The following is a 16,739-nucleotide window of genomic DNA, read 5'->3' on the forward strand; positions in this document are numbered from 1 at the left end:
GGCTCTTGGTTCAAAGAAATTATCGGACTGTGTAATAGTTGTTGATGCTAAGGAGTTGTCGGGACGCTTGATGATTTCGCTGAAACAAGGCATCTCTGTTTAAGCTACATGCTTTTTGTGTTCTTCATTAAAATTAAAATTATTAGGATAGCGTATAGTCGTAAGCGAAATTCTGGTCTGGGTAATTTTTAATTACAGTAAACGACTTTAGGAGCGTTAGAAGCAGGCATTAAGACTTGTTGCTAAGCTTTCACCATTTTGAATGTGAAAAATATATTGTAGGAGGCATAAAACGTAGTCACAAACGCAGTGTTCTTTATTCATCGGCCCCTTCCATCCTTAGCCTGTTTATATTCATATTGGTCTGATCATGCGAACGGGACATACATAGTAATGTTCGTGAGTAAGTGACTAAGTGTGTGCTTATTACTGTACGTATGTATGTACAATTAGTGTATATGATAACGCCGTGCTAACAGAAAGATCGTTCAACCTCGGGAAACCAAAAGAAAGAAGAAAAATTATCCTGGAACAAGTTCGCATGATGTATATCATTATATTCTCAGACCTCCTCCAGTTTTCACTTTGACGAGAATCTAACGTATTTTGGTTGAAAACTGAAATCGGTTCTCCAATTTTTCACATTCACATGATCGTTGCGATTTACAAAACAGGCAACTTGGTTTGCCAGAATTATTTTTTTTTATTTATTTAATGAAATTGGTAGAGGAAAATACAATATTTTGGAATTTTGTGAATTATATTAATTTGTATGGAAGAGGTGAACCCTGAAGATAAATATAAATAAGAAAGCCGTAGGACATGAAGGACAAAATGGTACAGCTCTACAGATTGCGTTGCCGATCTCGGTGATATCGATTCACTCGTCACAGATTTTTTCACTTTCAGGCATTTGCCACATCGCCGTCGTGAACCATGTTGAATGGATTTCGGTTGCCAGCTTTATTAGGTGACTCGATTGGTTCGTTAAAGGAATCTTTATGGCCTCTGGTGCCACCATGTTCATTTTTGATTTGATTTTATGAAATCATACGAGATCCTTGTAAAGGTATTCCAGCTTGCTCTTATAATTAGACGTCTGTCGACGAGCTGTACAAGGGCATCGCCGCCGATAGAATGCATGCACAGCGCTTTGGGACAGATATTATTAAAAAACTAAGCATAAAATGTTTAACTTGTAAGTTTTAAAAAAGCTGCTTCTTCACAAAGTACAAAGTGACCGCATTAGTTGAACTCGATCTAGCACTACCTTTATCCACTGTCCGTATCACTAATCATATCATTCCCTAATTTTACTGAATGAAGTTGGTACGTCACCCTTATATCATAAAGCTGCTAAATGAATTATCGGACAATTAACAGACAAATTTTAATATTGCAGTTTTTTTTTAAATATTTTAATTTACTGAGATTATGGACATTTTGTAATGTTTTTCTTTAAACAAATGTTTAATAAACAATTAAGTTACTTTACAATACTTCCAATTAATAAATTATTACAATTTGGCATTTTACAGATTTAACAATGAATGGCTTTAAGAAGAATGTTATTTTGGGTATATTTTACGCAATTGTAATAATTTGTGTAGAATGCACACCCCAGGAAAAAACCAACGCACAAAAAAACATAGAAGAAATATTTAACACCAATGTCAATAATCCGGTACAACAAAACAGCGGAATTGGATTAATTGTTACACCCGAGCCCATAAATGCTATAACCCCAAGAAACTTTAATTCTATTAGTGGCAAGACCGCAGCATGCAATTGTGTTCCTTATTATAAATGCGACCCGTCAACCAATAGTGTCACAGAAGATGGATCATTTGATGGATTTGGAGTAATCGATATTCGATTTAACACCGATGATCCCATATGTCCGTCATCTGTTGATGTATGTTGTGCAGATAATAGGACTCGTACAGAGGTCTTGAACCCCACGCCGTTAGATCAAAGACCGAACCAGCCACGAGGCTGTGGTATTCGGAACACAGGAGGGTTAGATTTTACTCTTTCCGGGGCATCTCAAAATGAAGCCGGTTTTGGCGAGTTTCCTTGGACAGTAGCTTTATTGCATTCGGGAAATTCAAGCTATTTCTGTGCTGGATCTCTTATACATCCCCAAGTAATTTTGACTGCTGTGCACTGTATTGAATATCATAGACCAGAAACTTTTAAGGTTCGTGCTGGAGAGTGGGACTCGCAAACAACAAAAGAGCGTCTACCGTATCAAGAAAAAACAGTGCAAAGCACAATAAAGCATCCTAAATACAAAAACAGAAACATAGCTAATGACTATGCACTTGTGATTCTCAGTCAGCCCTTTATTTTGGATGATCACATTAATGTTGTATGTTTACCACAACAAGGAGCTATTGCTGCTCCAGAAACCACTTGTTACTCGACAGGCTGGGGCAAGGATGTTTTTGGTTCTCTGGGAAAATATAGCGTCATAATGAAGCGTGTGCCATTGCCAGTTGTGGACTTCGACTCTTGTCAAGCAAGACTGAGAAGCACCCGACTTGGGCCCAAGTTTGCACTGGATAGGTCGTTCATGTGTGCGGGCGGTCAACGTGGTGTTGACACTTGCCAAGGCGATGGTGGAGCCCCACTTGCCTGTCCTATTGGACAAGCCACTGAAAATCGATATCAGCAGAATGGCATTGTTGCTTGGGGAATTGGTTGCAATGATGAGGTACCAGCAGCTTATGCCAGCGTAGCCTTAGCCCGAGATTGGATTGACCAGCAAATGTTAGCAAGCGGTTTTGGGACGGCTGTGTACACTGCTTGATTTTATAGAATCTGAAATTTAAACATATGTTTAAATAAATAAAAATAAATGACTTTAAAATATTGCGTTAATTATATATGATGGTAGGTCGGTAAGTTATCGTCCTCGACAAGGCGACAAACGGAAGCTCATCCTCAGTACCCCCTGGAAATTTTTGAGAACCATTGCAGGTGATCAGGTACAGGTAAAACAGGCGCGAGGGTTGCCAACATCAAGCGAGTGATGGCAGATCTACGATTACATTAAGCAGCTAGTTATCTGAGACTATTAACCACTTGCTTCGAAAGTGAGAGAATATGGGAAAAGAAAAAGGCAAAGATAGCTGGCTGGTTTAAAAGTGACAATATAATCGAAATTTAGAATTAAAGACCACATGTGTTTTGCGGCGAAAATAAAGATTGTTCTTCCCGTTATATCCCTTACCCTTACACTGCAGTTCCAAAATTTCTTGCTTGACACTTTGGACAGACCCCACATCTACTGAAAAAGGTTAGACCGGCACCAACCCAGCCAAATATACCGTTGTAACGAACACCTTCTATGTGTATGTGTTGGTCGTAGCCCGTCAGTTCCATTCATCAGTAATTAATCAACGACTTATCAACAGTCAAGGCGGTGTTGTTGATGATTCATCGATTAATGGTCATACAAATTACTGATGAATTTAGGCTGTCATCATCAACAATTAATCAATGATTCATCAACAATTTCAACATTCATAAACAATTCATCGATGATTGATCAACAATTCATATATTATTCTTCAACAATTCATCAACAAATTCATCAACACTCATCGACGGCCGAGCCATGGTACTGTCAACGACTGCCGACGAGACTACCGTCGTAAGTGTATCGTGGGCAGAGCGTCGACTCGGTAGAAGTCGCAGTCGGCAGAGCGTCGGCTTGGTAGAAGTCGCAGTCGGCAGAGCGTCGACTGTTAATAGCAATAGGCACTGCTATTAACATAACATGTGGTACTGCAGGGAGTAGGCTATTGTTTTTGAACAATGGAAAATTCTCCGTGAAATGGTCTTGTGGGAAAAAGAGGATCATTAATAACGGCCAGCCGGTGTGCACTTGCTAAGCGAAGTTTCCCTTTTTTTTGTTCACGTAATTCAAAAACAGTGCACTCCACGACGCTCATTTGTGCCAATACACACTCTTACACATACATATGTATGTACATATTTGTTTCTTTATATATGCATGCCCATATATTTTCCAATATATCACATAGGCCGTTGGCATAACCCAGTGAGCTTTTCTCCGCGACCAAACACTGAGGTTTGAAATTCCTGCGTAAGCTAAAGTAATCCATCGCTAAAGAATTACATCTGCGGCTGATAATTTTAAAAATTAACAAATATTAAACTAACACCCGCCAACTTAGCCCCCGCAGAGTCAGTGTCAGAGTCACATACGCACTGCTTTGCAGACTCTTAGCACACTGAGTTTTTTTTCTCCCGAACAAAAGACAAGGGCTTATTTACACCATTTCGGGTCCGAAATAAATAAATTTGACAATAACCAATTACTTCCGACTAAATCCTTCCTAAATCAGGAATTCATAATTTTGTTTTTATTTATTACACGATACATCCACAATTCGTGACCAATATTTATTTTATATTATTTTTATAGCTTATGTGTTATAATATATTATTTTAATTCAATTTTCAATTGAATTCAATAATTGTAAATACATATGTATACAGTTAGAAATTTTAATGATTGTTTTGTTTTGTTATTATTATAATAATATTTAATATATTTAATAATTCAAATATATAATAAAAATACATATTTATATATATTTACATATACGTATGTACATATTATGTAAATTACCCATTTTTAGTATTTGATATGAAAATAAAATTAAGTTAAATGATTTTCTGAAAATAAACAAAACGAGCCAAAAAGTCCACCTCTATGGTGAAACGATTTAAACCAATATTTATTATTTATTTATTTTTATTATTTGTAATATTTTTATTGTGACATAGATATAGAGTTTAAATTAATAATTGGAATTAAACACTAAGTATACATATATATATTTTGTTGTATTACTTTTAAAATTAAGGAAAGGCAATTGAACAATAAACAATGTAAACAAGCTAAAATTAAAATTAACATACACATTGATATGCACATATGTATGTACCCTGCTGTACCGCATGTCATCAATAGGTCATTGTCATCGACCGTCATCAACGCGCCGATTGCGACTTCTACCGAGGCAACGCACTACCGACTGCGACTTCTACCGAGTCGACGTTCTGCTGACTGCAACTTCTAATACGACGCTCTGCCCACGATACAGTTACGATGGTAGTCTAGACGGCAGTCGTCGGCAGTACCATTGCCCGGCCGTTGATGAATTTTGTTGATGAATCATCGATGAATTGTTGATGAAACAGCGATGAATTGTTGATGAATTTTTATTGATGACAGCCTAGGACATGCCCATGTTAAATTCATCAACAATTTGTATGGCCATTCATCGATAAATCATTAACAACACCGCCTTGGCTGTTGATGAAACGTTGGTGAATTACTGATGACCGGTACTGCAGGGTATATACAAAAACAGTGCAATACATGTTTAAGATGAGCTGTTTCTGATGCCGTTTTCGCACCCTCTCTACCCAACAAGCGGTCAGCAGCACAAATATAAAATTTCTATATTTCGTCGTTGCGCTTGCGAACTCATACAAGCAAGCGCATTCTATTTTTAGATTTTTACGCGCTCAACTTTCAGAGAGCAGGGAGAGCGCCATCGTCTTTGGAATCAAAACAATAGCCGCATTGACATGCGAATGTATGGTCGTAACGCATCTTACCTTGTAGTACCATTCATCAGTAATTAATTAACGATTCCTCAACAGTCAAGGCGGTGTTGTTGATGATTAATCGATTAATGACCATACAATATACTGATGAAACTAACATGGGCATGTCCTGTCATGTTAATCAATGATTCATTAACAATTCATAAACAAATCCATCAATCCAATAAATCAAATAGATCGCTTTCGGGACGTCAGAAGTAACCCTTAGAACATTAGATAAATTATTCTTAAAGTCGACTTTTTTCTTGCCATTCAGAGAACTTGGGATCCAATTAAGAAGATTAACTCGAAAACCCATCGAACAGGTTTAGCGAACTCGCTAATTTTTGGCAAATTCCACTTCGCGATATATACCATCAAGTTCGGCGAAATGGATTTGAGAAAACTATGGTCATTCTGAGTGTCTCTTTTTTCTAAAAGGCGATCGAGTGCAGTCGACTACTGGCACAACTCAAAATTAAATCCGCTGGCATCCTGAGGAAAGACCTATATTATTCACAGTAACTACTACCAATTGCTTAAGCAAATTGTATATGCCATACTGCTTTCAATCGCGATTAATCGAAAGTGGAATAAAAGTGTATAATAAAGTGTATTTCCAAAATAGAATGCTACTTGTCCGAAAGCTGAAGAGTGGACGTCTTTTTGGGTGCACAGCCAAGGCTGGTCATTATTTTGACCGCCAACACTGCCACGTGTATTGGTGCTGCTAGAACATGACAGTTTGAGCGCAACCGTAGTTTAGCAAGACCCCCACATTCTATTTTCTCGGCAAATCAAAAGCGATCGCCAAGCACTCCTTTTGCGATAGAGGAGCCCCACTTACCGAACACGCGTCATCTTCTTAGCGTGTCTCACTCAATTAATGGGTGTACTCTTTTTGTGTCATCGGTCCTCATCACGAAGCTGACAAACTGCTTTGCCGCACCGGTTTCTGGAAGCAACCAACCAATAGAATATATTTATTTAATTCTTCATATTTTAAGCATATTTACTTATAATTATCTACGATCCTAATTTAGCTTATGTTGGGCGACGAAGCAAATAAGATATATTACCAACTTGGTCATTTCCATGACACTCTTTTGTCTTTATTACACAAACTTTATAAACAGTCAGTACCCTGCAGTACCTGTCATCAGTAATTCATCAGTAATTGATCATTCCATGGTACTGACAACGACTGCCGTCTAGACTACCGCCGTAACTGTATCGTGGGCAGAGCGTCTTAGTAGAAGTCGCAGTCAGCATAGCGTCGACTCGGTAGAAGTCGCAGTCGGCAGAGCTTCGTTTCGGTAGTCGGCGCGGTGATGACAGTGGCCTATTGATGACATGCGGTACTGCAGGGTAGAGCAGTTTTATTTACAATACATTAAAACCAAGATGTTCTCAAAGACATTGACTAACCTAGTGTAAACAATATCAAATGTAGGTAATTAAAAATGTAAGACTGAATATTTGGTTTGTTCAATAAATCTTAGGTTTTGTTAAAATAGGACTGGTAGACAATTGCCAGCGAGGAAGTGGCGAACACCGTAAAGTAACTCCACCAGGTGGTGAATCCCAGAAAGCCCTTGTACACCTCCGTCGAGCATACGTTTTTAAGGCTGCTTGTCATGGGCCAGGTTCAGGAGTGACTGCAGATAAATAAGCATAAGGACAAAGCGGACAAAGATCACCAGCAAGAGCCGAAGTTTCTCGAACACGTCAGGCTTCAATAGCGTCTTTTGCATGCCTTGGAAAACACGCACGGTCAGGTAGTCGCGATTGATCGGACGGATCCAGAGGATGACTAGGATAAACGGCAGCACGAAGCTGAGATTCAGCAGAACTTGCAGCAGTCGGAAGTATTTCAGCGAATCCCAATGCATCTTGGCCATACGAAGTCCTGGAAAGGTGGACAATGATCCAAGCAGGCCGAAACCCATGGTCAGGAAAAATTTGACCACTATTTTAGACCCTGGTCTGGACGATGACAGTCCTTGGTCAGTTAGGAATTTAGAGGCACTGGCATTGAAGCTGACATATGCATCCTCCAGGCCCGTCTCCAGTATACGCTCGTCCACGATCAATACAGTCATGGCGACCAGCAGGTAGACTAAACAGGCCACAATCACCATTGACCGCTCACCGATCGACTCCTCGCTTTGAAAGTAGAGCACCGTGAGCGAGGAAAGCAGCTTCAGGGCAAAGAAAATGACGTGCAGGCACCACACCATACTCAGCTTGATCTCCTGACGCAGCGGATAGAAGAACTTCGGAGAACACTTCGGAGACCACGTAGACTATGCCCGCGTAGACGCTAAAGTCAAGCAGCCACTGGTACTCGGTGAAGTGGCGCAGATGCACCGCATCCCGTTCCTGAACGGGCAAAGTCTCCACCTAAATGCTGCGCGGTATGTGAAACTATGTTTCGCTCGCGGCGTTTCCGTTCGCCTGCTTGTTTCGGCCACCCTTGGGCGGCTGCTCCTTCGGCACGCCCCCTTTGGAGCGCAGTTCATCGTCGGTGAGATGCAGGTAACGGTGCAGACCGATGCGGCACAGTATCCACTTGGCGAAGGAATAATGTGGACTCAGCTTCTGAATGACGCTGACCATCACCAGGATGATCACCAGTTGGGCGCCTAGTACTGCCATCGCTTCCTAGTGTTTTGGAGTTCTGCTAGTTTCTTAACTGAAGGCTTTGTGCTAATTCAAGCGCTAATTAATTCATTATTGTACATTGAAAACGGAAATCTTGGAGTTTTCATCCAAAGAATTTTCTTGTGCTTGCAGTGCGATATTTTCTAAATTAAATTACCTACAGCTACCTCATCGTTATCAGGCCTTCTGACATCGAGGGAACGTGCGTAAGTATGGCATAGCCGTTAAAATTACAACTGCGTAAACATAAACATATATACCTTAATCAAAATCCCACAAAGCCCTTTATCTATTGTTATTCAATTTAATTAAAGTATATATATTAATCGTTTAAAACGAAATTATAAGTTAAAATATTATTTAATTCATGATAATCTAATTAAACGTAAAAAAATTAGAGTAAACTCCCCAATCTTTGCCTTCATTATCATTTAATTTTCCATATCAAACGTTTTAAGAACGAACTTAAAGAATAAGTAATCTAATTTAACGTAAACTCCATTCTTTCTCTAGTTTAAGGATTTAGATGTAGGAAATGTATTATTTTATCGTAGATTATATGGATGTTAAAATGAAATGAATTGAATATGATTTTTTGGTGGGCACCTGAGGAAAAGTAAAACAACGGTTGTATTTGGGTGGGGTATGATGGGATTCCACAGGTAGGGTGGGTATAGATGGAGGCCAAGAACAATAACCTCATCTTCAATAGGTACGTGGCTCCGTCCTCTTCTTAAAACGATGGTTTATCCTATCCGCTATCTCTTTCTCTGTCTACAGTTTATTTAGTTCTGTAACACTTTTTTCACCTTTACACAAAACCCACGCCCATTTTCCCTAAGTCTGCCGGTCAAAGATTAGACAGAGTGTGAGTAGGAATGCTCGTTACAAGTTTAGCGATATGAATTCCTCTATAATTCATTCAATTTGCTACCTTGTAGAGAGTAATAATAAACGATTCCAAATAATTGGAAAGTGGGAGGTTGCTAAGGATAAGGTAAACAATTTCAGAAGGGCATAGCACAGGGCGTCGGCACAATACCTGAGCACACAGACAGGAATTCATCGGGACCTGGCGAATAAACTGGCTTGACACGATGAAGATCTAAAAGAAGAGAGCTTTCGTTTAGGCTAGGACAGAAAATTAAGTTCGATTTGGGTATGTCGTAGGGATAAGTCTGATGTAAATGCGAAGAGTTGTAATAAGTTGTTTGAAAAAAACTGCGAAAATAGATCGGCCTGATCATTATTAGCAGTAGTATTTTTAAAAGAAAGCAAGAAAGGATTTGTTTTCGGCATACGTTTAGTGCTAACAAAATTATAAAACTTATTTTTTTTTCTGTCCTGTGAGAACTGGGCCCTACAACGAGTTAAATAGCTTTTATTACACTGCGTGTTCAACACGGTAAAGTTTGACCGAGTTGATAAATAAGATGACAGGGCAGATTGAGAACCGGTGAATTTAAATTTAGCGTACAGCCTAGATTGTTTATTTTTAAGTCGGCTAAGTAAAGTTAAGTAAACCACGAAGGTTTTTTCGAGATTGGCGGATAGTATAACGGAACACATTCAGTAAAAAATGAATTCATGGCATTGTAAAATATATCCACTGCAACTTGTCGGTCAGATATATTCTGTAAGTCAGACCCAATATCAAGAGTCACATCTAAAGTAGGATGATACGGATCTTCGGGATGCGTCAGAGACACCACCCTGGCTAAACTGACTCTCGCAGGTCAGAGACGAAATAAAGATCCACCAAGCGCTGTAAGGAGGTATATGCACATACATACATGTGGTCCGCTCGTGTTGCATTTATGCTGACACTTGCACTATTTGTGTGCGGGCCAATGTATAAGTGGGCAGTTCATATTTCGTCCACTTGAGGTTCATGAGTTATGTAAACACTGCAACAAAGTGTTACAGTGTGTACCCGATAAGTACTCTTGGTACAGTGGGTATATGTGCATACTAGATCTCCCTCCTTTTGAAAAATAACGTAATATAATGAAGTTATTTTATAATATTATATTGATTTTTTTTTTTTTTTTGTTGTGTTCTTATGTTATGTATAGTATTTGTATTATTTATGCTATATATGGTATTTATGCTATTTATGCTATGTATGGTATTTATGGTATTCTATTTATGCTATGTATGGCCATACGTGAAATATAGAAAGAACTAAATTAATTATGAAATAAAAGGTTTTAATCTATCCTTATGTACTACTTGTTTTTTATTTTTAATGTTTGTTATAGTTATGTTGTCTCTATCTCCTATTTGTTCTACCTTATAAGGACCTGTATATTTAAAGTCTAGCTTATGGCCAGTTTCATTTTTTAATAAAACCTGATCGCCTATTTTTAATTCAAAGTCTAAGCTATTTTTATCGTATCTATCTTTTTGTTTTTGTTTATTAACATCTAGCATTATTCTAGCTCTCTTGTATGCCTGTTCTAATCTAAATTTTGATTCCTTAGCATAGTCTTCTATATTATAAAGGGGTTTTATGTTATCTATACTATTAAAATGTTTTGGTAAATTTGATGTTTTTCCAAAAACTAGCTCATATGGACAATAGTCATGTGCCATAGATGGGGTCGTATTAAAACAATAAACGAAGTATTGTAGCCATACATCCCAATCTGTTTTGTCGACTGAGATGTATGAAAGAATGAACTCATTAAGTGTTCTGTGGCTTCGCTCCACGGTTCCTACTGTCTGGTGATGGTGTGCAGTTGAAGTAATGTTTTTAATATGTAAGTATTTACATAGATCTTCAATAATTGAATTTTTATATTCCGTTCCCATGTCCGTAATGAACGTCTTCATTGGACCGTACTTTAGAATAAAATCTTCAAATATAGCTTTTGCTACTGTATTTGCACTTTTATCTGGTGTTGGTATAGCTACTAAATATTTCGTTAAATCGCAGATGAGTGTTACTGCGTATTCGTTTTCATTATTTGATTTTGGTAGTGGACCAATTGTATCCACAATTACCCTGACGAAAGCTCGTTGTGGAGTTTCGGTTATAGTTAATGGGGTCTTTGTATGTTTAGTCGTTCTAGACTTTTGGCATTTTGGACATTTTCTTATGTACTCTTTTATGTCTTTAGACATATTTTTCCAGTAATAGTGTCTCTGGACCTTGGCCAAGGTTTTTGTAATGCCTGTGTGACCTCCTTGTATCGGATCATCATGTAATGTAGACAGTATTGCTTCTTTTTCTTTATTATTTTTTATTACGGTCACCGGGTTGAGTAGCGCTACTCTTAATAATTTCAATAATTTATTGCCCATTATTTTAAAATTATCAATTGAAACTAGTTCAAAGATATTTTCCCACGGTGCCACTTTGAGTTGGGTGATTTTGTTAATACCGGCCTGCTTTTCAAGCCTTTGGAAGAATTGACCTAAGTCAAAGGTTCCATTAGTATACAAATCGCTAACATCATAACTTGCTGTAATTTTCTTTCCGTGTTTGAATAAACACATTTTATTATGTACATGCAAGGTCACTACTTTACGTACTTCATCATCATTACATTATACGTTGGGCTTTGAAGCTTTTTCTTCAGATTGCCTAGGCAATTCTGTTTCTTTGTCTCCTGCGCAGGATTTCTGTCTACTTTGATTTCTTGTAGTGACTTTTTTTATACTTCCAGTAATGTTTTGTAACTCCTTGATGGTTATTCTTGATAATGCATCAGCTACGTAGTTATCTTTACCCTTCAGGTATTCTACCGTAAAATCGAATTCCTCTAATTCAAGCCTCATACGTGTTAATTTAGAGCTAGGATTTACCATTGAGAACAAATATGTTATTGGTCTATGGTCTGTTTTAACCGTAAAATGGTTACCATAAATATATGGTCGAAAATGTGTTATAGCCCAATGAATAGCAGCTAATTCTTGCTCAGTAGTACTTTTGTTACTTTCTCCTTTAGTAAAGGATCGTGATGCATATGCAATTGGAAGTTGGATATCATTATGGTTTTGAGTTAAAACCGGTCCACACGCTTGCTTACTTGCATCGGTTATTATGCAGAATTCTTTAGAAAAATCTGGATATTGTAACAGGGTTGGATTTATAAGTGCCGTTTTAAGATGATCGAAGGCATTCTGGCATTCAGATGTCCATTCGAATTTTTCATCTTTTTTACATAACCTGGTTATGTGGCGAGAATAGTCGGCAAAATTTTTTATAAAGCGCCTATAGTAATTGCAAAAAGCAACGAATCGTCTAGCGCTGTCCGCATCATGTGGGACTGGGTAGTTCTTTATAACGTCGTATGTTTTATCGTCTGGCAAGATTCCTCTATCTGTGCATTTATGTCCCAAAAATGTGACTTCATGCATGAAAAATGAACATTTTTCAGGATGTAACTTTAGGTTATGTTGCCTACATTTCTCAAAGACATCAGTTAAGTTCTTGAGCATATGTTTTTCGGAACATCCTATGACTATTAAGTCATCCATATAAAGAAATGCTTGCGAAGGCTCTAATCCAGAGAAAGCGATAGTCATTATTCTCTGAAATGAATTTGGGGCTATTTTCAAGCCAAATGGTAATCGCGTAAAGCGATACGAGCCATTGCTTGTTGAAAATGACGTTATATCCCTGGAACTTTTTTCAAGTTCAATTTGGGGAAAACCAGACATTAAGTCTAGGCATGAAAAATATTTTGCTCTACCTAGTTGATCTAGAATATCATCAATTCTAGGTAGTGGTAATTTATCGGACAATAGCTTTTTATTAATTTGACGATAGTCGATTACTAATCGCCATTTTTTCTTGTCAGAGTCCGGGAGGGACTTCTTCGGAACTAATAAAAGGGGGCTATTATAAGCTGAAGTTGATGGTTCAACTATTTTGTCATCTATCAATTTTTGCACTTGGGATTGAATTTCTTGTACTTGGCTGTGAGGACTTCTATAGTTCTTAATGTATACGGGCTCATCATCCTTCACTCTAAGCTTTTGCTTGTAAAAATTATTTGTTGTTATCGATTCGGTTTCCAGTCCGAATATGTCTGTATATCTGGTGCATAACTCTTTTAATTCATTTTTGAACAAGGGCGGAAAGTTTTTAATTAGCTTTTTCATAACGAAGTTATCTCTTCCTTCGTTAGTTTCTTTTATTATATCATAATTGTTTAGAGTTTCATATTTAATTTTATTTAAATTTACAATCTTATTGGAATTTGTTGTATTTATAATACGGACATAAGTATTTTTGTGATTGGATATCGTATTTGCGATATAAATTCCTTCATCAATTTCTTGATTTAATATCAGTATTTGATTTTTTATTGAGGGAATTTGTATTTCGCGGACAACTTCGGAACGAGCTGGGAGTACTGTGGCATTATTTTCACAAGTATGAAGTATTTGTAATTTAATGGGATAATTTAAGTTGTTTGGGCGAAGAATTAGTGAGTCGCCATTCTGTGTGAAATCTTATTGGCAATTATATTGTTTTATGAAATCTATTCCTAGTATGCCATCACTAGGTATTGGGAAATTTTGCTCGACTAAATAGAAGTCGTGCGGAATTATATATTTACCTGTAGTGAGTTCTATACAGGCTAAACCTTTTGAAGAGATTGTGCCTTCGCCAATTCCCGATATTTGGGTATGAATTTTATCATTTACATTTTCAAATATATCTACATTTTCTTTTAATATAGTTATATCTGCACCAGTCTCAAGCAACAGTGTATAAGGTTTACCTGTTCTTTCATTGTTAATTTTTACAAAGATGCTGAGATTAAGGTTGATGGTTTTTACTGACCCATTTTTTGGCTCTAAATAGCTGAAGGGTTCTGCTGGTTTCCCGAGTTACCTTGGGTTACTCGGACATTATTCTGATTATTGCTTGCCCCGCGGTTGTTTCTGCCACGGTTATTTCCACCACTGTTATTACCTCTATAATAATTATTGTTTTGATTATTATAATTCCGGTTGTAACCGTTATTTTGGTTATAGCCATTGCTTCGGTAGTTACCTCGGCTATTACCCCTACCGCGATAATTGTATCTGTAATTGTTGCCGCGATAATTGTTTCCTCGGTGGGCGTACAATATTGAATTGGCATTACCTGTCATTTCAGTACTACATTGTATGTACTTAGTGACGGGCTTATTCATGTTTGTGAAATTTCCTACTTCTAATATTGTTTTGAGTCTGCCATGCTCACAATTTTTAACCATTGTGGTGATGGCTTCCTTCGTGCTGAATTTGTCAGCGTGTTCGGCCGAAAGGCCTTCGTCAATATATGAAGCTTCGAGGAGCTTTCGTAGGTTGTCTATTTCTGTTGTAAATTTTTCGGCTGTTTTGCCTTTCTGGACTGTTTTTGCCATTTTTGCTTTCACCACGTCGGATGTTTCACCGACTATAGTGTCTTGCAGTTTCTTTATTATTGCCTCTATTGTTGTCTCATTCTGTACTCTGTATAGCGTTGATCCTACAATTTTGGATTTAATCACTTCTACAGCTAGGTTTTCATATGTTCCTTTTGTTAGGTTTACTAACCTCAAAGCTGTTGTGAACCTTTGTAGGTGAAGCTTTTGTCCGTTAAACTCCGGAATGGCACTTGAAATTTCCTTTATGTATGCCCTTTGGGCAATAGTTTCGTCAGCCATTGTGGTCGGTTTTACTTCTACAATGCTGTCGTTATTATCAGTGTCCGTGAGGTCCTGATCTGATGATTCAGATTGAATGAGGACTGCAGGAATAGTGAGGTTGTTTATATCTTTTTCCTCTATTTCGGGGTCTGTAGAGACGGGGTTATCTATCTCAGCCGGCTCAAGGGCTGGCGAATCTGATGATTCTGGCTCGTCTCCAGTTTCTACTTTCAATGCTGTGTTTAATATAGTTGACACTGAAATGGCCAAATTATATCTTTGTTTTACGTATATTAAGTTCTCTCTCAATCTTAGTAAGAACTTAGATACTCGAGACCAGTGGGCTTTGTCTAGCCGGTCTCTTTGGTCGTGTATTAATATACGCGCTGCGTTGAAGCGGTCTACTAATATTTCGGCGTGTTTATTCACAGTATTTTGCTGTGCTAGCCGTGTCCTTGATAATGACTTATATGATTTGTCAAAATCAGCTTTTATGTTATTTAATTCTTTATAAAGCTCATCCCATTCCATTATTTAATGGAATTTTATTGAGAACATTTCTATAATTACAAGTGAAATAGTTGGTTTTATATTTTATTTTATTTTTATATGTACGTATAAACTTATGTACCTCTCTTAAACAATAAAATTGCTAAGTTATTCAAATGGAAATATATAAAATGATTCAGCTCATGCGATACGTGTGTTCCGAAGTTACGGCCAACAATACAATTCAATATGTATATTTCTGGGAGCACTTTGCAGTTTCGTACGGTAGACAATACAATCGCTTTCTGCGTATTGCTGCAATGAAAAATAGGTGAAAAATCCAGATTGAATCTATTCACATACTCATATTCAAAGTCTGCAATTAGCAGGGGCTCTGCTGCATTTCTAATTATCTTTAACACCCTATTCTCGAAATTTTGGTCCTTATAAATTGTGATTCTTATACTCTCATTAGTATTCCTATTAATTGTGTTTATATTTTATTTTATTTCATTTTTAAGGATAGGTGTGAGAATAAGTAAATATATATATATTTTTTTAGTTCTTAATGTATTTTACATATTTTATACATATATGTTTTTATTTTATTATTTTTTTTTTATTTTAGGATATTAATTCAAAACATTTTATTTCAAATCTTGTCAGCGCTTATATCTTGTCCAGGTCATTAGCCTGGCTTTTGTTTATGGCTCTTTTTGCAATACATTTATTATGGAAAATGTAGGTTTTGTACAAAATGTAAGCACTCATTATGAAGACAATAATTGATAATAAAATGTTTGTTAAATTGGAATCAATATTTTGTGTCTCAACCTTATTAATTACATTTGCAGTGGAATCCACATTTTTTAAGTCCACTAGACCCATTTTGGGTGTTTTTTCGTACTCTATTATATTAACTTTGATTTTTAAATTATTATTAATTTGCCATTCGGTTTGGCTAATATATTAGTTCATTTGCCCTAGTGGCCTATAAGGGTATTATATATATATATATATATATATATTATATATATCAGTTAATACATTTTAACCTGCCTAATTTTTGTATGGTTTTTAGGCCACACGCTAATTGAACAACTTTAATGCCGCACAATTTTACATTAGATTTTTATATATTAGTAAAAAAAATATGCATCGTAGTGCAATGTAAAAAAATTTTACCACGCAGGGTTAGATATTATCATTAATTCTGCTTACCGCTATCTTCCGCGTCAGCTGGTCGTCGCCGGCCTTGGCTTCGCTGACGCTCCTTCGTTGGCGTAAAGGGCGGTCTGCCCTTCA

General features: G+C 37.1%; 1 protein-coding gene and 1 pseudogene across 10 annotated transcripts in view; one reads left to right on the forward strand and one right to left on the reverse strand.

Annotated features, from left to right (window-relative positions):
• LOC110188035 (phenoloxidase-activating factor 2) overlaps positions 1-2,872 on the forward strand; it is a 95,841-nt gene extending 92,969 nt beyond the window's left edge. For all 9 annotated transcript variants that reach the window (XM_086833000.1, XM_020957573.2, XM_020957572.2 and 6 more), the window contains one exon: positions 1,539-2,872. In XM_086833000.1, coding sequence (XP_086689126.1) covers positions 1,547-2,812 — 1,266 coding nt within the window. In that variant the 5' untranslated portion in view covers positions 1,539-1,546 and the 3' untranslated portion in view covers positions 2,813-2,872. The remainder of the gene's footprint in view (positions 1-1,538) is intronic.
• A 2,913-nt stretch (positions 2,873-5,785) lies between these two features.
• On the reverse strand, positions 5,786-8,579 carry LOC110188053 (transmembrane protein 161B pseudogene; annotated as a pseudogene). The gene has a single exon (XR_015271749.1). The product of XR_015271749.1 is annotated as a transmembrane protein 161B pseudogene (transcript).
• Between the last annotated feature and the right edge of the window lie 8,160 nt (positions 8,580-16,739).

The sequence above is a fragment of the Drosophila serrata genome, unplaced genomic scaffold, assembly GCF_035046125.1.
Source record: "Drosophila serrata isolate PLE 108 unplaced genomic scaffold, ASM3504612v1 contig_264, whole genome shotgun sequence".
Taxonomy (NCBI): domain Eukaryota; kingdom Metazoa; phylum Arthropoda; class Insecta; order Diptera; family Drosophilidae; genus Drosophila; species Drosophila serrata.